The sequence below is a fragment of the Parasteatoda tepidariorum genome, chromosome 7, assembly GCF_982258835.1.
Source record: "Parasteatoda tepidariorum strain Cologne lab strain chromosome 7, Ptep-v5.0, whole genome shotgun sequence".
NCBI lineage: Eukaryota > Metazoa > Arthropoda > Arachnida > Araneae > Theridiidae > Parasteatoda > Parasteatoda tepidariorum.
Window position 1 is genome coordinate 1874590 of NC_141761.1, and position 25214 is coordinate 1899803.

The 25214-nt window shown below is 31.3% G+C and overlaps 1 protein-coding gene across 1 annotated transcript in view; it reads right to left on the bottom strand.

Moving 5' to 3' along the window:
* Positions 1 to 3786: 3786 nt before the first annotated feature.
* The window catches only part of Uch-L5 (ubiquitin carboxy-terminal hydrolase L5), a 30923-nt gene continuing 9495 nt past the window's right edge, over positions 3787 to 25214 (bottom strand). Inside the window, exons 4-11 of the mRNA XM_043054885.3 lie at positions 24426 to 24551; positions 19926 to 19987; positions 17125 to 17255; positions 14508 to 14568; positions 12036 to 12123; positions 9985 to 10077; positions 8076 to 8174; positions 3787 to 3866 (exon numbers count right to left, since the gene is read on the bottom strand). Of these exons, the coding sequence (XP_042910819.1) occupies positions 3807 to 3866; positions 8076 to 8174; positions 9985 to 10077; positions 12036 to 12123; positions 14508 to 14568; positions 17125 to 17255; positions 19926 to 19987; positions 24426 to 24551 (720 nt within the window). The 3' untranslated portion in view covers positions 3787 to 3806. The remainder of the gene's footprint in view (positions 3867 to 8075; positions 8175 to 9984; positions 10078 to 12035; positions 12124 to 14507; positions 14569 to 17124; positions 17256 to 19925; positions 19988 to 24425; positions 24552 to 25214) is intronic.

A 25214-nucleotide genomic window follows, 5' to 3' on the forward strand; every position in this document is an offset into this window, starting at 1 on the left:
TGGATATAATTACATTTATTCGATATTTTAATACTTACTGACGATAGATTAGAAGAAACATCAGTGTAGGGTATACCGGGCAATGGCACTTGATCTTAAAAAACATCAGTGTAGGGCATGCCGGGCAATGGCACTTGACTAGGCCTTTGGTAAATACCCGAAATATATGCTAGGTCTAGATAAGTGCCACTGCCCGGTATACCCTACACTGATGTTTTTTTAAGGTCAAGTGCCATTGCCCGGTATACCCTACATTGATATTTTTTTAAGGTCAAGTGCCATTGCCCGGTATATATTTGCTCGATACTCCAAACACTGATGTTTATTCTAATCTATCGTCAGTAAGTATTAAAATATCGAATAAATGTAATCTATCGTCAGTAAGTATTAAAATAACGAATAAATGTAATTATGTCCACGAATAAATTAATATCAAATCGGATGACGTTTTGAAAATTTCATTTTTGAATGACATTTTGACGAATCGGAGATGTATTTTATACTTTGCCAGTTTCTCATTTGGCATTCTATAGAATGTCTAGGCAATGTGTGAAATATAAATCATTTCATACTTTGCCGGCTAATTTTAGGCATTCAATACAATGTCGGTTACATATGGGTCATTCTCACGAAAACTGTCATTTTTAAGTTCATAAAATCCCAAAAAAGTAAAATGAATAAAAAGCTCTGAAACTTTTTATATTAATAGAAATATGTAATGGCATTATAAAGAAAGTATATATCCTATAAATTATACTTAATATTTAAATTAATTAATTTTTTAAATAATTAATTTACAATTAATTAATTTTTAATAATAATTAATTAATTTAATAAATAAACTAATTAATTTAATAAATTAATTTATTATTTTTTTAATTTATTTTTCAAATTTATTAATAAGTAAATTAATTATTTTCACTATTTAAAAAGTGAGGGAATGACACTAATAGTGAGGGAATGATATTTTATTTTAATACATATTTTTATCTAAGTTACATCTACCTAAGGTTTGAAAATGATAACATACTAAGTATATCTAATATTTATTATAATTTAGTCTTATATATTTAATAGTTTTTACAGGTTTGGGAAATAAAATTGGCTGGCACGATTGAACAAAAAAAACTTAATAATATACTCATCTTGAATCATTCCCTCACTTTATACACTAGTGAGGGAATGACGAATTCAATAAAATTTAAAAATAACAGTTAGGCCTAATTAATTTCTGAAGTCAATCACATACAATTATATTCATACAAAAAAGCAACATATAATTATCCACTTTCTCGATGAAGTTGTATTTTATTTTACTCTAAAAAATGACATGAGGGAATGACAAATGTAAAAAATTTTACCTGGTTTGATTCATTCAAACTTATTCCACAGCAAAGCTTATTTAAGTTGAAGATGGAAACATACTGCAATTTTGTTCTATGATGCCAGTTGTTAACTTCTGAAGTTTTTATTAAAATATTTTTATTCTAAGAAGATTGCAGGTGATAAGAACATTGTTGTGAGGGAATGACGCGAAACACTGGGGACAAAGTTTAAAATAGTGCTGTGTTAATATTTTTATCAGAAATTAAATTTAAAATTGATTTTCTGAATTCTATATTTCTGTATTCTGAAATAAAAAACACGAATTCGTAAAAAAAAAAATTTTATTTCAGAAAAAAATTTGTTCTTTTTTTAAGTCAGCAGTGGGGACAAGTGAGGGAATGACATATTGGTATATTTTAATTACCTAAAATAAATAAAAATTGATAATTTTATTTTTATTCTTTTGTTAGCTTGCATTCTGAAGGACACTTTCCCTGAATTTTTTTTTTTTCGTAAGCTGTAAAACAAATATAAAATATACTGGGGACATGAAAATGACTGTTTTTGTGAGAATGACCCATATATAAATCTTAATTTAAAGAAGATATTCTCCGATCACTAACACTAATTATCTCACCTTTTTTATAACCGTCATTGAACAGCTGACCCAATTTTCGGGTTTACGACTACTAATGTTCAACTCCGCAAATGTGTAATTTTGAACCCAATCCAGAAGTTGGATCAAGTATTGGGAGAAATTTGCCTTCGTGGAGATCTTTTTGATCGAACTAAACCCACATTTGTATTACAGATGGAGAGGAAAACCACCCACGGTTAACCTGACGACAAGGGTACCCCCACTAGGGATATTTTTACGTCAGCAGTGTGGCTGGGATTCCAAGCACGTTCACCTCTCTGGAAGGCGATATGTCCCCATCACGAATTTACTTCAATTATTATCACTCAACTGTACTATTGGTTGAGGGATAAGAGAAGTATTTTTGCCAACAGTGGATATTTTATCGCCAAAATTTTGTGTTTGAAAAATTTCTTCTACAAATACGGAGAAATTTGAGAATATGCGAGTAAACAGGAGGTATGGGGATCTAATCCACTAAGTTATGTATATAATTGTAGTAACAAATTAAGAAAATTTCACATATCTTAAGAAATCTATTGTGGCCATGGGCTGATACTTTAACAAGAAAAAAATTCTATTAAAATTTAATGTATTCCCGTTGAGTTCAAAACATGTTGGATTATTTGTTAAAATTTGGGAAACATTTAAGTAGCAGATAATAAGAAGTTTCATCCTTCAAAACAGATTTACTTTGATGTTTTGAACCCAGTCTTTCTTACTTGTGATTTGATTTCAATAACTTTTTTTTTTAATTTCAAATTATGTAAGTATGTAATTTTGAATTAATCTTAACAAGTATTCTAAAAATATATATATTAAGGGCAATGATTTCAGCAAACCCTGTATGTTTATGTTTTCATTCACTTCAAAATATTTTTAGATTAACATTTATTTTCAAGTCTTTTTCGTCGACAAATATATATTCAAAATCAAAACAATTCTAAACATTTCGAATTTTTATAACAAGTGAGAAAAAAAGAACAATAAAATTTTTGTTATTGCACCTGGTCTTATGATGGACAGCTCAAATTTCAGGATTTCCTATTGATAATCTATTTCAATTCGAATGGAGGCGTAGTTAAGACAAGGAACTTCTTTGCTATTTAGCTAAGTTGTTTTTGGAAGAAAATAAAGATTTACAAATAAAATAAAAATATAATACTAAAATAATTAGTACTCTATTTAATCAAAGGTGCATAGCTAAAATCTTTCAACAAGAAATATGAACTTTTTAAGCACTATATGCATTAACAAAATGCAAAATAATTTTCAAGAACTTTACATGATCATAATAAAATAGCTAATTTCTGACAAAGAACTTCTTTTTTGATTATACTAGACATTATAAAATAATCGAGATTTTTCGGTTCGATATCAGAGGGTGGAAAATAAAGACTGAAATTGAAAATATGTTGCAAAGTGCAGCAGAGTTGCACATGCCAGTGCAATAATTTCGCCGAACCCAGCTCAGTAGACGCAGATGCGGACCAGCAAGGATTTTATCAAACATGTAAAATGATTGGCGCTTTTAAACGTTACGGACCGAATGTAATCTAAAATGGATTGCGGAAAGAACAATGTGAAAAGCAGACTTCTGCATAATACGTGACGAAAATCGACCTGGTAAAGAAAAAATATCTCATTTTGGAAAAGGGAAAATTAAGCACTTTTTAAAAACACCCAATAAGAAAAGCACCTTTAAAAGCTTTTAAAGAACTCGAGAATAAGTACCTTTAAGCACTTTTTTAAAAACGCAACGCACCATGTTAGTGTATAATGAATGAAAGGTACTATCACAATAAGATGATGACAACACACAATTAACAAGAAATAAAACATTTTATTGGACTTGTTTGATCTCTTGTTCTTTCTTTTTCCTTTCATCAACCTTTTGTTTTGCCTGAAAAAAAAAGAATCAGTAAGCAATTGATAGAAATATTTTCATTCCAATAGTTATTTCTCATTTGAAACCTTCTCTGAAAAGAACGTCTTAAATATCGAGTTAACAAACTATTGGTCACTTCACAAATTTACTAGGTCGAATAAAATCAAGTAAATGAAAAGCTATGCTGTAAAAAAAAGTAAATTAAACAATACTTTCATTTAAAAAATAATATATAGTGAACTTGTTTAGTGTTCAGATAAAAAATTGATAGCTCGTTTATATTCTACTCAAATTTAGCAAGTATTTAAATAAAGGTTAAAAAAAAATATTTGAGAGGTTAAAAAGTTATGACTTTTGATTAAAAATCAATTACTAACGCACATTATAACGACGCGTTAAAAAGAAGTGCTTTCACTTGAATGAATAATTTCAAAAACAGAAAATTCTAATGGAGAATTTAAATTCAGAAATTTAAACGTCTTCAATAATGAATGAAGTAAAAAAGATAAACATTTGAAAAATTTCTACATCATCATCATATTTGGCCAGACAGCTTAATGTGAGCCAATGCCTTCCTCTGAAGATTTCTCCATGACGACTTCCAATTTATCTTTGATCTCCAATTCTTTTCATTCAGCATCTCTTTTATTGTGTTGTCATCACTCATTCGAATCACGTGGGCCATCCAATTCATTCTATTCATTTTTATATATTTAATAATATTGAGTTGTTCATAAATCTTGTACAGTTGAAAGTTAAATCTCCTTCTCCAGTTATTGTTTTCATTCACACCCCCAAGTATACTCTGCAAAATCTTTCTCTCAAATGTTGCGATACAATTTTCCTCCAGTTTAGACATTGTCCAAGCTTCAGAAGTGTATGTCAAGACTGGCCGAACAAGAGTTTTGTAGATTAAGAATTTTGTTTTTCTAGAAAGAAACCTAGATTTAATAAATCTTCTCAGCCCATAGGCAGAGCCCTATTTGAAAGATAAGAGTTTTTTTAATTATTTATTTCAGGAGCCAGTCTGTTGTCAATAGTAATAATTGATCCTAAGTAAGTAAAACTCCTTACTGTTTCATATCTGTACGAATTTATTTCAAGACATGGGTCTGGGACTCTGAATCGATTAGATGAACGGCAAGAAAATTAGTTATAGGTAGACAAGTGATTTGGAGAATATCTTCAATGTTATTTATAAACATTAACCGATTAAAAGTAGGAAACTGTAAACATGTAGAAAGATTCTACATATTTAATAATTTATAAAGCAATATTGCAATTTGCTAAAAAATATTTTTTCAAAGATTTTGCATATAGTGGAAAACTGCTTATACAGGATGTACCGTAAATGTTGGGGGAGTAGGGTACATCACAAGGATTAAGAATTACCTAGGAAACCATTTCCTATAATGAACTGTTACATAGTCTTCTTCGAACATCTTCTTCCTCGTCAGCGCTACAGCCTAGTGCAGCCAAGGTCTCAATTAGATGCCTCCAGGCAGAGTGAGCTTGAGCTAGATTTTTCCACCAGTTTATTCCCAACAATTTTAAGTCCTTCAAAATATTAGGTAATCTATATCTCCTTCACCAACTACTATTTTCCTTAACTGCTCCAAAAAATTAACCGAAGGATCTTTCTTTCAAAAATGAGTAGTCTATTTTCCTCTGTTTTATGAATTGCCCAGGTCTCGCTACCATATAGAATAATTGGTCTGATTAAGGTTTTGTATAGCTTTACTTTTGTACCAATGGAGAGAAATTTCGATTTTAATTGGTTCCTCAGACCAAAGTAGCACTTATTAGCCATCAAAAGTCTGTTCCTAACTTTAACCCTTTAAACATCAGGTACTTTTATCTCTTGATTTCTATTAATTATTTTATTTTATTTTTAACCGTCGTTGAAAAACCAACCCAATTTTTGGGTGTATGACTACTAATGCTCAATAACGGAGCCCTGCATTTTAAACCCAATCCAGAAGACAAGGTAACTCCTGGGTCAAAAAATTAAGAGAAATTTCTCTTCGTGGATGACTTTTGATGGAACTAACTTGCATTTGCGTCACATGGAGAGGAAGAACCTCTTACGGTTAACCTGACGGCGAGGGGACTCTAACCTGTGATCGTTCTACCACTGAGGATGTGACACGTGGTTGATGCAAGCCGGATGGGGAATTCGTATCGACCAACCATTACTGGGATTCAAACTGGTTCACCTCAATGAAAAGCATTCGCCTGTTTGCTCTATCCCCATCACGGCTCTTCTATTAATTATTCAAATGGGTACATTATTAGCTGTCTTATCGTAATTTAATAATATATGATGACTCACTGGACAAGCTCGCCTAATCATTAAATTAACAACCTATTTTAATGGAACTCTCAACACTAACATGAAATTAAAATATTATAGAAAAATAAAAGCGCAAAGGCAAACAAATCCATAATAGAAAAGTGCCCTTCGTAGCGTACAATGACATTCCTACGTAATTCTCAATCCTTATCCACTTCCCCTAGAAGTTTGTGGCAGCATTTACTGTACACCCTGTATATACATATGCAAACCCGCTACGATCAAACATTTAGAGTAAGTTATGCCTCATAAAATGTAACATTCCATTGAAAATTGTTGTGGAGAGTTCAATTAGGGTGTTTAATCATTATGGAAAATGCTTCATCAGACAAATAAAGGAAATCGATTGATTCTCCAGTGACCCTTCGTGTTCTCTGGCAGTTTTGGACACCCCTTGTCAGCAGCAAATCCCTTCCAAGACAATATCCCCATGTTTTAACTTTCATTGAAGAAAAACGCAAAACTAACCCCTGTTTAGTTGCGTGAACATAAAATTTAATTTCCCTCAAAAATGTTTCCAAGTTCTTTAAAATAGATACCCATAGCTGCCAACATGGATCGGAAAAATCCAGTAGATTTTATGAAACAATATAAATTTCATGATAATTGGTGCATATTGTGCTAAAAATTTTACACATAGGGAACATTAATCATCAAAATTGAAAAAAAAAAAGAAATATTTTCCAGTTATGATTGACGTTAAATGAACTTGAAATGTTATGTTTTACGTTTATTCTTAATAGTAATAGGGATTCAATTCATCAAAGATAGATAAAAGATTGTCTAATTAATTTAAAAAGGGAGTACTGAATAAAAATAAACTGTACCTTTTAGAACCTAAAAATGTTTTGAACTGATTTCTATAAATGAGGTTCATTTCATTATTTATTAGTAATAAGCATTTACATTTTCAAGCAAGCAAAAATTCTAATGCAATTTAGGGAACTTTCTGAAATGTACAAAAAATCAGGAAAATTTTTATTAAACCAGTAAACCAGGAGAAAATCCAGTAGAGTTGGCCATGAGACTCACCAGATATGAAACATAAAATGAATAATAAAGAGTGAAGGATGAGACATGCTTCAAATCATTTTTGTTTTCTTGTCTTGAGATTAGCACTTAAAACCATCTTGGGATTAGTTGCAAAGCGGCACTCTTCAGCATTAAGATCATGTGATTTTACTTTTCCCAATCAAACCACTGATAAAATGCAATGCATCATAATACTTAAAAACAATAATTAGGACTCTTAATATGTCCTACTAAAACAACTGCAAACTATTAAATTCGTCATTTAGATATCAAATGAATCAATTATTCTAAGTTACTCTTGGTCCTTCATTATTCAAAATATACTGCCGTAAGAAATTAAGACAGCAACGAGTGTTACACACGACCATGTGTGTGGGTATTACAACTGTTGAATGGTTATTTGTTTTGTATTGTAATAATGTATGTCAGATCATTGTAATAATGTATGTCAAATTAAAATAACTAATAAATTCGTCATTTAGATATCAAATGAATCAATTATTCTAAGTTATTCTTGGTCCTTCATTATTCGAAATATACTGCCGTAAGAAATTAAGACAACAACGAGTGTTACACACGACCATGTGTGTGTGTGTGTATTACAACTGTTGAATGGTTATTTGTTTTGTATTGTAATAATGTATGTCAAATCGGTCTATTATTAAAATCGTTCAAGAGATAATTGACCCAGTCTGATAATTCTCTTAATTTCTTAGACCAGTGTACATATATAGGTTGTATAATAAACTTCAATTTATTTTACATAACAACATTTAAATTCCAGTCATATTTGTTGGTCTTAATAGCATTGATATTTAAATCCTGACAAATATACTCACAGCATTTATTAGAGGCACAAGTTTCCCTTCTTCAGCCAGAATTTTTAAAAGTTCCATTATGAGGGGAAGATAATTATGTTTCCTACGGATATTTTCAACCTGAAACACGTTTTATAAATGAGTGATGATATTTCAACATGCATCATATATTCAATATACACTTGGCAATGATTTTTTTTCCCTAAATGAAGGAAGAAAAAAAAAAACACTAAAAATTATTAAGAATCATAGTGTTAAAGATAACCAAGTAATTATAAAAATTAAGAGATAGAAAAAATAAAGGAACCGCAGAACGAACAAAATTTAATTTTAAGCATTGGTTGATTTTCTTTTATTATACATGTTTCATAAATTGTAAAACCTTGTACCCTGAAGAGACTCAGTATCCTCAAATGCCTTGCTGGAGCAAGATGGTGTTGCACTGAACGAGCCTTGCTACAGACTTATCAAATGTTTATTCATCCCGTTTTGACTTATTGCTGCGAACAACTTGTTGTGCCGGGGGAAAAAGTTCTTGATTCTTTGGAAAAAGTTCAAAATCAGTCCCAGCGTATCATTACTGGGGCGGTAAAGACTACTCCGATTAATGCTATGCTTTTGACGACTGATGTTAGACCATTGCAATCTGTGATTTAGGAGAAAGCTATAATTCTCTGGGAAAAAATCATCAGAGTTCCTGGTTGCTTTTCACTTTGGAATGAGGCCAACCGGGACCTGAATAAAAATTTAAAGACTCAAAGGGGCTTTCTTCAGGGAGTTTTACGCTTGAAAAATACTCTCGGAATAAAGTATGATCCTGAATATCTTGTCCCAACCCAAAATCCAATAGATTTGAAACATTTCCAAATTAATTTGGATTTATGTCAAAGTGTAAATAAACACAATATGGATCCTGCTATTTTAAAAGTCTTGACTTATGAAGCATTGAGCTCTTACTACCCTGAGCTAGAGTGGCTTCGGATCTACACCGACGGATCCCTCCTACCAGACAGTCCTAATGTTGGTGCCGGAGTTTTCACCGAGGCTTTTTCCTTTTATGCCCCTGTGAGACAGGGATCTGCTTTTGATGGAGAGATGGCTGCAATCCGAACAGCTCTAGTCCAGTCACAGCGTCATATCGACCTTTTTGAAAAAAGCTGTTGTCCTGTGTGACTCAAGACCTGCTTCGCTTGCCATTGCATCCTTAAATAATCCCTTAACTCAAGACATTTTGGATCGCCGCCTCCAACTTGAATACCTAGCATCCCTTAAGAAAACCATTGTTTTCCAGTGGGTTCCTGCCCATTACGGGGTTATGGGTAACTTAGCAAAAAGGGGGCCTTAATTATTCAGACTTCTGCGTACATTATGCCCTTCTGTTCCATAAAACAGATTATTAAGAGAACCTTTAAGACCTGTGCACACGAAGAACTTATCGACTGTACTTCTACCAAGTCTTGGAGGGCTACCATCCTAAATTTGCAAGATGACCCAAGACGAAGAGCGGTGGATGAATTCCGCTTGGCTACCGGTTGTGACTGTCTGCTGAAACATCTGTCTAGATTTGGTATCGTTCCTTCCCCGGTATGCACTCTTTGCAGTTCGGGTGAGGACATGGACTCAACGCGCCTTCTCAGCTGCTCTGCACTTTGCAGGAATTCTATCACTGAACGCTATTGGGAAGCTAGAGACATGTTGTGATTAATAGACTCTGTTGCAGCATCTTTTGTTTCTGTTCTTAATTTTATTAGATGTTTATGCATGCTGTTACTGTCTATAATCTGCCATTGGAAATAAAAAAAATAGCAGGAATTGAAAAAAGAAAAAAAAATTTATGCTTTGGTTAATTTGGCATTCGACTTAACATTTTTTTATTATATGTGTTTGATAAATTGTAATTGTGGAAAGAATTCAATTAAAGCACACTTACTTTATATCGCTTTTGTTTTAATTCCTCTTCTGCTATTAACATGTGAATTTTATTAACTTCATCTAATGTCTCATCTACCTCCATTCCACCAGACTATGAAAAAAAGAAATGCCTCTTTTCAGAAAACTTATGTATAAATAAAGAAGAAAGTAGGAATGCACAACCACTTTTTTTAGACCACAAGAGTTAAAAATTGCAGCTGTTCAAGGGGTAAGGTGTATTTAGATCTGAATTGTAAGTAACATGTATATACAATATAACAAGTAAAAATTTACATTTCCATGTGACCTCAGGGCAGATAAGCACTGAAATGGTTACAATCACGTTCAGACTAGCACTTTAAATATAAGTACAGTGGAGCATCGTTTATACGACGCCGAAGGGACCACCAAAAAACGTCGTATAAACGATAACGTCGTATAAACGATAACGTCGTATAATCGATTTTTACTTCTAAAACTGAAACTAACTCTGTTTTCAGTTAATTTTAATGTTTAACGTGTTGGTTTACATAAATTTCTAAACTAGACAAAGCAAAACAAACAAAGGACCAAAGAAGAAAAATTGCAGTGAGTAATTTAAATGTATGTTACCTTTAATTATATTTTCTAGCTATTAGTCTCTACAATGCTTTGAACAGCGAGTTGAACTTACTGCTTTCTATGACGCAATTTTAGATTTCTAATCACGGCCAAATCTAATGGCTGAAGCGCACTTGTGCAATTTGCAGGAAAAAAGAGAGCTTTTACATTTTCCAAAATAATTAGTATCGATGGGTGCGCTGGACATTGGTCGATGAATAGCAAAAATTTTCGTTTTTGCCTCTTCATAACATTGTCTAGTTTTTTCAGTCATCTAGTAAAAATTACGGTAGTCATCCAAGCAATCTTGTTGGCACCCTTTTCTGTATCATTCATGTTGGCAAATTCCGCCCCTTTTTAAAATACACAAGAAAAAATAAAAACTTAAATAAACGTGAACAAAATCTAAAAACCGACGCATAACCGATTCTGTGCGTCGTATAAACAATATATTTTTACCTTAAAATGAATAGGAATGATTTGGGACCACCCTAAAACGTCGTATAAATGTAAACGGCGTATAAGTGATCGTCGTATAAGCGATGCTCCACTGTAAATAAAAAAGTAGGCTGACCAGTAAAAGAATTTAAAAAAAATATCACTTTTTAATATTTTTGAATAATTTAAATATAATATAAATTTAAAACTAGTGAAGCCTGGACCCTATCTAGTACGGATAAGGCTATGTTGGGTTCCTTTGAGAGAGAAAGGGTCTTGAGAAGTATTTTCGGAGGAATTAAAAGAGAATGGTGCGTGGCTTAGGAGATCAAATCGGGAGCTTTATCTCTCATTGATTGAACCTGAGATTATTAACTTTATTAAAAGACAAAGAGTAAAATAGGCAGGCCACATTATCAGAATGTACGAAGACTATACAACAAAAAGAGTTTTCAATGCCAAACCAAAAGAGGCAGGCCGAATTTGAGATGGATAGATAGCCTAGAAAAAAAACCTTTTGGTCTTAAAAACTAAAAACTGGAAAACACTAGCAGTAAAAAGTTTAGTCTGGAAAAAACTTCTTGAGAAGGCCAAGGCCCACCCTGGGCTGTCGAGCCATTGATGATGATAAATTTAAAAATCGAAACTTAGTGGCGTGACAGCCCAAAGAGGGAAAAGGCCTATCAGCTCATATCAGTTTTCTTGACCTTGGGCTCGGCGGTGAAGAAGCAGATGTACCGGTTGGGTGGTCAGCCGAACACAGAACTACCAGTGTTAAGTCCCCAAGCATGCTCGGTACTCATTTTGTCGACCCACTGAAGGGATGAAAGACTGAGTCAACCTTGCCCGGTTCGAGAATCAAACCAAGGACCTGTGGCACGATAATATAAATAAAATAATGAATGAAATTAAAAAATTTGTATTATTTTTATTTTGAAGGAATTCCAAAAAAAAAAAAAAATTCTATTAATTTTTATTAATATTTAAGGTGGTGCATCCCTGGTCTAAAGAATAATAATTCTACAAACTTACACTCAATTCTTCTAATCTCTTCTGGTAGAGCATTTTACGATCAGATATAATTGCCATAAGATTAAAATGAATCTCTCCCTCATTATACCTGCAAAATATAACACACACATGTAAAACAGTCATAACAAATTTGAAAATATATTTTCATTTTATCTTATAACCGTTGTCGAACAGCCGACCCAATTTTTAGGGTCTACGGCTAACTAACATTCAATTCTGTAGATTTGTCGTTTTGAACCCAATTTAGAAGACAAGATAACTGCTGGCTCAAGTATTGGGAGAAATTTGCCTTCGTGGAAGACTTTTTGATGGAACTAACCCGCATTTGCTTTACATGGAAAGGAAAACCTCCCACGGTTAGCCTGACAGCAAGGGGACTCTAATCCATGATCCGTCTGCCACTGAAGCAATTGCCAATGCGGTGTCCCAGGTTTGAATTCCAGCACTGTCTGATCAATATAAATTCTGCTCCCAGAGTGCTGATGTAAAAAAATCCATCGCAGTACTTAGAATCATTGAACACCAACTGTTGAAGGTTTTTTATCTCCACGTCACAGAAATGTAGGCTATGTCCATCAGAAAGTCCTCCGTGAAAGCTAGTTAGTCCAAATGCTTGGTTCAGGAGTTCCACTGTCTTCTGGGTTGAGCTCAAAACTACAAGGCTATGAAATCAAACAATGATAGTCTTAAACTAAAAACAGGGTCAACTGTTCAATACCAGTTATATAATGAAATACATAACAGCGATCAGAATGTGCAAGATTATTTGACATTTCAGAAATATTGAGGGTAAATTTGAAGTCATCATTATTCGCATCCCTCTTTTAATATTCATATCTGAAACATTCGTTTTAATACAAAAAATTGAGACACATTTCCACTTTAAATTTGATTTTTGTTATAGCTCAAAGTTGTGAGGTTTGAAATGGTTACATTTCGATATACAGCAATTATAAGGACTGCTTCATTAAGTTATTTTAATATCCACTAGAATGTTCATCCTAATATAGATATTTCATTAAATTTAGAAAATTTTGAAAAAAATTATTCAAACCTATTGATGTTACCGCACAATAAACACCTCTTTGAATGAAAGGATAGGATTTCCTAAATTCTTATCCTAAGATTGGAGTGCACAACCTGTGGCTCGCAGGCCATGCGCGACCCGTCGACTGTCGATGTGCAGCCCACGGGATTTTTTGAACACAATAAAAAAAAATTCTTTTAATTTGGTTTTTGTTTAAACATTTTAAATTTTATTTCATAAAATATTTATTTCAAGTTTATATTACTCTATAAAATGCACATATTTTTTGCACTTTCATTATATAAGCTTCTTTTGGTTAGAATTTATATCCCCACTCACTCAATATTTATGTACATATATATTTCATAAATTAATTACTGTGAAAAATGGAAAAAGTTTTTTAAAAAATATATCACTTCTCTTTCGGTTTTAAATAAATTCAAATAATTAAAAGTATTTAATTTTCTGCAAATATGTTACTAAGTTCACTGATAAAAATATTTAGTGCTTAGAACACCAATGTTTATATAAGAGTTATCATATTTGCCACCAAAATGACTAAATATGCGTGCGACCCTTCACTCAAAAAGGTCGTGAACCTCTATCCTAAGATATAGGTGGTCCTAATTTATGGTTATTCACAATCTGTGTCTCAAAGCATCGTTTTGTTTAAATTCACCCATGTCAGTCCTCTTGTGCAACCTTTTTAATGCTTTCCTTAAGAGAGAAGTTGATTGTTTTTATTTTATTTTATCCGTCGTTGAACATCCGACCCAATTTTGGGTTTACGACAACTAATGTTCAACTCCGTAGCCTTGTCATTTTAAACCAATACAGAAGACAAGGTGACTCCTGGATCAGTACCCCCAGAGGTATTGATTTGTTATGGGAACACAGAGGACTTGTCGACTCAACATATTTATCATGCATCAGTCACCATTTACTACTAATACCATTCCCTACACAGGGAATTTTCGGCCGGCGGGGATCAAAGCCACGAACTCTTGAACATGGCCCCAGTGCCCTACCAACCAGGCTATCATGGTCTCAAGTTGATTGTTTATATCTTAGATGGTTTTGAGTTCCTTGGATTGAAGATCTAGAAAGTTTCTTTAGGCAGTTATCTTGGCCCTGAATCAGAATATTATTTTTAAGGTACTTTCCTTCTATTTTAAAGGAAAAAAATCAAAAGAAAAGATTACGAAAATTACACAAAAGAAAAAAATCTGCATTATTACAAATTTTTCTGTTAATTATTAAATTCTTAGTAAAGCAATCTGTCTTTGTTTAAAATCTGTATTTTTTTTTCAGCTACGAGTTAATAATTATAGTATTTTAGTGTTCACACGATAAAATGACCTAGAATTTGTTTTCATCCAAACTGTAAGGGTCATTATTTCAACTAATATTAAAAATGAATGCATAATAAAAAAATATCTAATTACTTTTGAATTCGTTTTTCAATGACAGGCCTAACAGTATCCAACCAGTCACCAGAAATCGGACCTGTTTAAATAACAAAAATCATAATAATCAGGATTATACAAGACTTTTTTTTTAAACTAACAATGCTCCATTAAGTTTTGAGAAGTTTAAAATTGAGAATTTTAAAACATTGATTACATATGTAACTTATTGCTGTTATATAACATAGATCATTTGAGCTTTAGTTTAGCCAGAGTTGGGAGTCGATTACAGTAATCCAGTGATTCTCAACCTCTGTGCCGCGGCACTTTGTGTGCCGTCAAATTTTTAATATGTGCCCCCAAATATTAGAAATGATACAATAAAAATTATAATACATTTTTTATTATGAGTAAAGTTTAAATTAAAGAAAAGTGCATATATAATATATATTTTTTATAATTTCACCACGCTTTAACCACGTGAACATTTTTGTCGGCGATTGTCTTGTCACTGACAAAGTTAAAATAAGATGGAAGTGTTTAAATTGTATATGAAGCACAATTTTAAAAAATGTTGTAAGAACTTATCATTAAAGTAAGCTATGCAATTAATAAACAAATTAACAAAGGATAACTAAAAAAACAAATATATAAAACCAAATTAACAAAGGATACCTGACAAAAATTAAGCTAACAATTAATGATTAGCAAAAAAACCAGTTAACAGGAAATCACAAAAAAATAACAATTAATAATTATAGAAAACAAGCTAACAATTAATAACTAGCAAAAAATAAATAACTGTTACCTAACTAATAAAAAATTGGTCAAAAGAAATAATTAATCCCTTAATAAATGTGCTTTTGTAGTACATATTATTTTATTTCACATTCAAAATTATTATCACAAACTATTCAACACAGTGTAAAATAGGTAATTAAGCAACTTTTAAACTAATTTTTTTCATTGTGTGCCGTCAAATTTCGAAATCGTTAAAAGTGTGCCGCCACAAAAAAAGGTTGAGAATCACTGCAGTAATCGATTACAACTGTAATTGATTATAGATAATTACAGCTATATAATCAATTACAGGTAATCATAATGTTTGATTACATCAGAGTAGATTACATGTATGCACATATGTATATAACTAATGCAGATGTAGATAAATGCATGTCTCCAGACATTTTAGTTACACATCTATACCATACACATATATTGTAAGTATAAATCACATGTAAGTATTTATATAGCTAATAATTGCGTATGCATGTGCAATAATCGACTATGGTAATCACAATTACAGCTGTGATCAAAATTATGTTACCTTGTAAGCATGATTACAAGTAATTGAAAAATGTAATCGATTACATTTTTGCCTAACTCTGAGTTTAGCCATCATTACATAGAAAATGGCTACCAAAATATTAAACACTTGTCACCAAATGCGTCAACCTAATTTAAAAGAATAAAACCGTCATTCCAAATCCCATTTCAATATCTCTGTAGCAATTTTTTTTAATACAAATTTTCATGTTTTTAAAATCTTGATGTTTTATTATGATTACCCAAATGTCACCTTTAAATAATGAATTTTTGATGGATTTGATTATTGACAATTCTATTGTTACTTTACAAAGCGTTATCATTGTCACTCATTTTTTCTAAAGTTAAAATACGACATAGATTCCGATATTCCATTTTTAAAAACCTGAAAACAGATTAAAATCAGGTTTGTCAGATTTCAGCTAGACTGAAAAAAAGCTTGTATTTTCTTTTTCAATAACTAGGATAATATGAAAGAGCCATAACGCTATTGTTAATGACAAGGATATTAGAAACAATGTTTTTTTTTTCGAAACTCGTTAGTTTGATCTTCAAAGAACATCTTAAGAAAAATCAACTACTTGGAATCATCAATTTCCTAACTTTTGAAATGAAATATACTTTTATTATTACTTTGAACAAATCTTACAGTTTTATTAAAAATAACCAATAAAAAGAAACACAATTTTTGAAAAAATGTTTATTCTGGTAAATCACAGCTGGAAAATGGCTGTGAGTGATTTTGGGCCATTTCAATGAGATGAGCAATTGTTTTTGTCACATTAGCTGACATTTTAGCATTTTGCTGCATCATAGTTCATATTTTAGTTCCTTTTTTTTTACTGAACAGTAATCTGGTATGTTAGTGAATAATAAAACAGGGTGCATTGCCAGGCTTTTCAACAAAAAATAAGCACCTTTTAAGTACTTTTTAAACACTCATGAAATATTTGTAATCATGTTCCCCAAAAAAATTCATAATTAGGAACTGTGCAGTAATAAAAAATATTTTTTCTATCATTTAAAGTTCTTAATTTATAAACATAAAATCAATACAATTCAAAATATTTTCAAAAACTTTACATAATTATGATAAAATAACTAGTTTCTGATAAATATTGCAGAGAAAATTGTGAAAATCATGCGTTTTTTGTAATTTAAAACGACCTAATTTGTTTGAAAATCAGTGATTTTCGAACAAATTAGGTAGCAAACAGAGGGTTGAAAGAAGAGTCAATAAATTGCTTGCAGAAAGTTTTTCATTCGATTTAAGTCTGCTAGGTGCACTCTGATCAGAATATTACTAACTATAAATTCATTTGACATTTACCTAGATCAATCGGCCCATCTTTTAATCCATCTAGTTCATACAACCTATTTTCTATTGGAACATAGCCAATAAAATGGAATACGTCATCGTCTTTATTAGGCTGACGAGCATCAAATTCAAACATTTGTTGCCTGCAATCAAATCAATATTTAAGCACGAATGAATAAAAAGTCATTTATAATACAGCAATTGCTTTCCATAGAACTCTACGATTCTGTAGATTTCAAGAGATACGATTTGTTTTTAACAGTTCAGAAATATGTAATTATATTAAGCAGTGTTGCAACTTTGAGGCCCTTAAACATAAATTCTTAGAGGTACTCTTTTAGTATTTATATAAATTAGCCATTGCTTTGAAAACATAATAATTTATTGAAAGTATATTTATTATCCAATAACATTAAACAATATAATAATTATTACATAGTGTGTACTCAATAATGTTGGAATTTTTTTTTTTACATTTCATCATTAGAACTATTTAAAAAGAAAAAAAAATAGAGGTGAAAGATTCTTTGGTACTAAAAAGGATTAGAGGTCTGTCGATAAATTTTGGCAGATTTTGTAACCTAAAATTTTTTCTGACATGAGCAAATAATGTTGTGCTCAAGATTTCTCTTTTAATGGTTTTTAAAGGTATTGATGTTTGATGATATACATTTTCATGCAACCTATTTTATTTAATAACCGTCGTTGAAGAGCCAACCCAATTTTTTGGATTTGGGATTACTAATGTTCAACTCTGGAGCCCTGTAATTTTGAATCCAATCCAGAAGACAAGGGAACACCTGGATTGGGAGAAATTTTGCCTTCGTGGAGAACGTTTTCATGGAACTAACCCACATTTGCTTTAGATGGAGAGGTAAACCTCCCAGAGTTGGCCTGAGGCAAGGGGACTCTAGCCAATGATCCGTCAACCACTGAGAATATGGTCTCTAACCTCATTGGAAGGCAAACACTGAGCCACCACAGCTGTTATAGAGAATTTAAAAAAGAACTGATATTCTGTATTTAAAACTTTAAATTTATTATCATTCAAATCTATATCTGGATGCAGCCTTGCTGGAGAACTTAAGTTTCTAAGACACATTCTTTTCAATTTTATCCAAAAACAAAATTCAATCTAAGTACCTTTCGAAATCAGTCTAAGTACTATCATGGAACTCGGTGCTTATTTACATTTTTTTACTCAAAATAATTTCAATTTTAAAAGTATTTAACATAGTTTTAACTTAACAAATTTAAACATGCAGTCATAAAAACCAGAGGAAAAAACCTAAGAAAACAATTGGTAAAAACTCTCAATTTAATTAACACAAAATCATTGATTACTTAGTCTTACTACTGATTTTGTAATGGGTCATTTTTCAGGTTTGTCACAAGATTTTTCCAGGATCAATTACTTTTTTATCTGACACTTTCAGGTTTCCCTGACAATGTAGGAACCCTGAAATCCAAATTCCAGCTTTTTCGGACTAAATGGAAATATTAAGTATGGGGTGAATCAACACTTCCTTGACAGGGTGGGTAGTCAAATCTTTCAACAAAAAATAAGCACCTTTTAAGTACTAAGCACTATATGTATTAACAAAATGCAAAATAATTTTTGAAGACTTAACATGAACATGATAAAATAAGTAGTGTCTGACATAAAGAACTCTTTTCTTGATTATATTAACCATTAAAAAATGATCAAGAGATTTTTCAGTTCCATTTTAGAGGGTGGGAAATGAAGCTTGAAATTGAGAATATCTCGCAAAATGCAGCAGAGTTGCACAAGAGACTGCTCTCACCGAACCCAGCTCAGTAGAAGCGCCTGCGGACCAGCAAGGATTTCATCAAACATGTAAAATGATTGGTGCTTTCATGCGCTATGGACCGACGGTACCCTGATAAAGATTGTGATTTCGTGATTCGTGAAAACCTTGGGTAGAACAACGTAATAAGCACGCTTTTGCATAATACGTGGGGAAAAATGACATGCTAAAGAAAAAAAATCTCATATTCAAAAAGGGGAAATTAAGCACTTTATAAAAACATCATGTTCACCATAGTTGGATAGACAGCCCAATGTGGGTCAATTCCTTCCTCTGAATACTTGTCCAAAATGACTTCCGATTTATTTTTGATCTCCAATTCTTTTCATTAATTGCAACAAAATCACACTCCACCAAGTCAGCCCATCTCAACAGTGGCCTTCCCCATTTTCTTGCTCCAGTGGGGAATCACGCAGGCCATCCAATTCATTCTATTTATTTTTATGTATTTAATAATATCGGGTTGCTTATAAATCTTGTACAGTTCAAAGTTAAATCTCCTTCTCCAGTTATTGTTTTCATTTACACCACCAAGTATACTCTGCAAAATCTTTCTCTCAAATATTGTGATACAATTCTCCTCCAGTTTTATCATTGTCCAAGCTTCAGAAGCGTATGTCAAGACTGGCCAGACAAGAGTTTCTTAGATTAAGAATTTTGTTTTCCTGGAAAGAAACCCAGATTTCGGTTTTTTATTTCAGGAGTCATTCTGTTGCCAATTGCAATAATTGATCCTAAGTAAATAAAACTCATTACTGTTTCAAATCTATAAGAATCTATTCCAAGATGGGGGTCTGGGACTCTGTTTCATGAGAATAACATTAACTTTTTAAAAACACCTAATAAAAAAAGCACCGCTAAGGGCTTTTAAAAAATGAAAATAAACACCTCTAAGCACTTTTTAAAAACGCTATGCACCATGTGTTTACCTACCATCCATATTACAGTTTTATATATGGAATACTTGAAAATAAAAATAAGTACCTAGCAAAACTATTGTGAACTTCACGAATGACATCAGAATTGCTGAGGGTCAGACCCTTCATCTGAAAAGAAAGAGATATTCTTTATTCACAACTATTTAAATATTTTATTGTACAATTATTTATTAACCCTCCCCATACGGCTCTTGCGATTTGCGTGGGGTATCAGTTTCCCCTGTGGCAGAATCATGGCGACATTGTTGCAAAACATTACAGAGTGCCTGCAGAAAGATTTTTCATTTGGGAAGCGAAGAAGTTGGAGTTTTTTTTATCTGCAGAATTGTTTGAAATATTTTTTTACAGAACTTTTTCTACCCTTTCTGCAGAATTATATTCACAAAATGCTTTTCTCAAACCGGAAGTGGAATAAAAATGCTTATGCCTTTTCTTTTCCACTTTAAAGAATAAAAAAATGACGTAATGATAGGGTTTTCAGATTTCGGATTGATATTATAAAAAAGTAATTTCCAGACATCAAAAATTTAAAGGTTGACCATACAAATATTTTTCAGAACATGAGAATATTGCTAATAATATTAGAATATGTATTCTTTCACATTTAGATTTTTAAAAAAATTCTTACATTTACAATTGGAAAAAAAATATATATGCTGTTCTGTTCTATACATAAAGGCTTTTTGTTATAAACAGAAAGTGCTTCCAGTACTTTAAAATAAATTAGCAACATATATATTTGTTACTATTAAATATGTCTCTCAGAAAAGGTATTAGAACTAAAAAGAATTGTAGCAGAAAGCTCGAAAAAATTCTGCCAGCGGGGCAGTTTTGTCCCCCAACTACAGTCACGTGAATACTGTGGGCGAAATTCCCCCCCCCCCCGCCTTATTTCAATACTGATCCTGCTATCATTTGATGTTTATTTTTGCCGGTAGATGGCACTATAGGGTTCAGGGATTTTTTTCCTGCATATTTGTGAGTATTCATGCTTTTTGTTTTTCTTTTGTGAGATAAGCATTTATGAAAGATATGGATTTGCCAAGTGTCAGGGGAGTTATATGTGAGAATAACAAAACAAAACAAAAAAATCTTGATTATGAAGATAGTGATTTGGAGTATTCCATAAATCTGGGCTTTCATTTCATTTTTTCTGTTTCATTACAAAATTTTGCTGAAAATGAAAATATTGCACACATTTTTTCACTTATAAACCCTGTCTGCTGAAACCGTGGGTGCTGTATTACACTTTTTTTGAAAACCTAAAAGCTATTAAAATTCTTTTATTATTTCAAAACACATGATGAAAATGCGAATTTTAAAATATGTAGATAAAGAAAATACACGAAAATCGCCTCGTATTTCAGGACCAGAAAGTGTAAAACCTGAGCCGTACAGGGAGGGTTAATCATAATTTAAATGCAGCACACTTTATGAAATGAAAGTAAATAAAAGCATTGATTTTTAAACAATTTATAGAAGGTGTACTATTTTAAAAGTTAAATATGAAACTCTTAAAACATAAAATATGAAACGACCAAAGAAAATAACACAAAAACATATTAAAATAAATCATTTAGTTTGGTGGATGACCAACATATTCAGTAGCCATGACTCTTGACATGTACCATATTATGAATATAAACTTAATCATTTGAATATAACATATAATTGAATAGTGCATAGTTTAAATTGTCCTAGAGCAGGGGTGGCGAACCTTTACACACCAACATGCCATTTTTTCCAAAAAATTGTTTAATGAGGTCATAGACGTGCCGTCAAATAATTTTGCCTTCGTGATTATTGGGAAAATAATAATACTAAATACTATCAACTCAAAACTCTTTCATTACAGGGAAAAAAAATATATATTTTGCAATGTCTCAGTTATACGCGTAATTCAACTTAAAGTAACATCAGTGTGACTCCTGTTGTTGCAGATTAGATGACAAATAACTTATATTAGGTTGTAAGATGGACTGTTTATTTTTTTTGTTAGTTATTTATTTTTAGCTTGTTTTTTATGGTTATTAATTGCTTTTTTAGCATTAATTGTTAATTTTTTTCATTAATAATTGTTTATTATTTTGCGTGTTTTTTGTGAATTTTAATTTAATTGTCACATATGCTTCATAGTGTAATAGCGTTTGAGTAATAACAATTCATAGTGTAATAACAAATGTGATCGGTGGCGTGCCCAAAATATTGTGTCGGGTGCCATAAATGGCACGCGTGCCATTGGTTCGCCATCCCTGTCCTAGAGGGTCATAACACTCACACAGTAATACCGAGTTCAAAACTCTTAAATGGAGTTGATACGGAACAAACCTAAGCAACAAATAATACATAAAAAACATTTTTAAAGTCAATTCCTACCTAGGTCAACAAACAAAATTTTATTTTAGTTACAGGACCCAATAAATATTGTGTTGTAGAAAGATATATTATTATGTCGAGGGCCTAAATACTTTGGGAATATAATAAGATCTTTTTCAATGCTATACAAGTATTGACTATAAATCTATTTATATATTTTATAAAAATCTATTTTGAAGAGTGGTAATTATGGTCAGATATGAAATCAGATAGGAATGTTAAATTTTTTCTTTTCACAATTATTTCATACTCAATAAATTAGTTTTCTTTTATTCATAAATTTTAAGATCAAGTTTTTCTTCTTCTTTTAATTCAGTTAATATTAAAATATTCTGGGTTTCAACATTAATGTTAGTGCTTTTTGAATCTATTGTTTCTATTTGGTAATTTTCAAGTGTTTTTTTATTTTTTTTATTGGATGTACAAATAAGTTCCCACTGTTCATCACAAGATGGCACCACCAGACGGGTTACGTAGAAATGGATTGGTGTTAAACATCTTATTGTAAGTTTGTTCAGCCGGTAAAAACATAACCCTTAAGCATTAATGATTCCGTATTAGCATTACGTAATTGTTTTTGTATAAGTTTTCCTTTCATTTTCTTTTTTTCCTATAATTAGGTATGAAATATATTGCATTTTTTAATCATTGGTTTTGTTTTATGTTAGTTAATTTGGTGACTTGAATTAATCTTCAAAAAATAAATAAGTGAATGTTTTTATTCTTTTAAAAGTTATTGTTCTAAATTTTTCTTTTTAAATTTAGGAGAACTATTATTTTTTTACTTATTTTTACTCTCTTTTTCTTGTGATTTGGGCTCAAAAAAGGTGTCTTTATTCTTTTAAAAGTTATTATTCTAAATTTTTTTTTTTAAATTTAGGGAAAGCTAATTTTTTTTCTTCTTATTTTAAAATGTGCTATTTTTTGTGATTTGTTTTTCATAAAACATCGATTAACAACACTTTAAGCCGATCCAGGCATCTGCTGAATACCTGAGCATCCCAGATAATTGGTTCTCTAATGCAATTGTATTCAAATGAATGTAAACTAAATTGGCATCATTGAAACATGTTTATTAAATAGCAAATTATTTTACAAGCAGCAAAAGAAAAGTCATAATTTAGAAGTTTCATAACACTTTAACTTACATTTAGTCTTTTTTTTTAATCAACTTTGAACATTAAATTATAATTTATACGCACTATCATCTCTCATTATTTCTCCTGGGTAAAACTTTCAATATCATTGAAATTGCAGTGTAAAAAAAAAAAAACATAAAGAATATATTTAAAATTGTCTACATAAAAATATTTTTGCAGTAAAATTAAAGAATTTTTAATAAAAAAAATCAGTTAATTCAAATTAAGTTTTTCGTTTCAGAAAAAAAATATCAAGGTATTACCCCCGTGGCAGAATTGCACCGACTAGGCGACATTGTCGCAGAATGTTAGACTTCTTGTAGAAAGACTTTTCTTTCGAAAAAAATAAAATTACTTTTCTTTTCTACAGTACTTAACACGTAATATTTTAACCATGCATTTAAATAAACACTTCCTGACACGCTCAATTTACGGCGATAGAATCGTAAATTGATTTAATGTTTCAATTGTATTTTCGGCAGTTATTGATTTCTCCATAGTATTTAAGTCCGATATTACAACAACCTAGTTTCAAAATGAAACACGCATTTGAGAAAGCCAATTCGTGTGATTTCATCGTTGCTCTTTTTTTCCGGCAATTATTATCCAAAACTATGACTTTTAATTATTTTTTCATAATTTTTAATTATTTTATTTTATTGAGATAATTATTTACAAAATTCGAAGAAGGAAATAATTTGCGTGTCCGCCTTAACAAAATGGGAAAATATCACCCATAATATTAGAATAAAAAATTATTACATGCTCAATTAAAAACAATTATATATATTTCTTTTGTAAACACAGCACTTTTGTTATTTTGAATTAGCAACATATATGTTTGTTATTATTAAAAGTACCTTGAAAAAAGCTACTAGTGACAGAGAGTTTTGTCACAGAAATCCCTAAAAAATTCCGCCAGAGGGATCCTGTCAACCCTTTAACTAGGAAATGTTTTTTTTCGATTAATTTTATTTTGATTGATGTGCAATGGAATTTATTAAAAAATCACTTTTTTAAATGAAACTTACAGTGGCATCAAACGTCTGACAGAAATCTTTGAAAGAAGACAGTGTATTGCCAAGGGATACGTCAGGATGGCAGCAATTCAATAATACACTGAGAATAGCTTGCGTGGCACAAGCATTATTGATAACCTGAAAATATAATGAATAAAATTACTTAAAAGTAGAGATGGAATAAAGCTTTGGATTGTGATAACAATTTATGTTGCGTTGAATTTTATATATATTGGAATAATTATATAAAATTTGGTTTTTCAAGTTATGTCTTATATAATAAAATTTATTAAAATTTTTATCTTAAAGTTTTTCTTGCAGCAAAATGACTTGAGCCATCATTGGACCAATATTCACAAATCCAGGGTCAATAAGGGGCTGTTAGCAATCCTTGCCTCGAACTTGAAAAAATTTTGATTGATCTTATTTAAACATATGTTTTCTCAACAAGCTTGCCATTCAAGTCCTAGTGAAAAAAAAAAATGTTTTTTTAAGCATTCGTACAGAAGTCGATCATCGGTACCATTTGACAATGTAATTTTGCTTACTACAGATATTTATAATATTTATAAACGTCATCGAACGGCCGACCCGTTTTTTGGTTTACGACTACTAATGTTCTACTCCGTAGCCTTGTAACCCAATCCAGAAGACAATGGAACTCCTGAATCAAGTATTGAGAGAAATGTGCTTTCGTGGAGGACTTTTTGATGGAATTAACCCGCATATGCGTTACATGGCGAAGAAAACCACATAAACTTCCCATGGTTAGCCCCGAACTTTTCAGTCAATGTTCTTTTA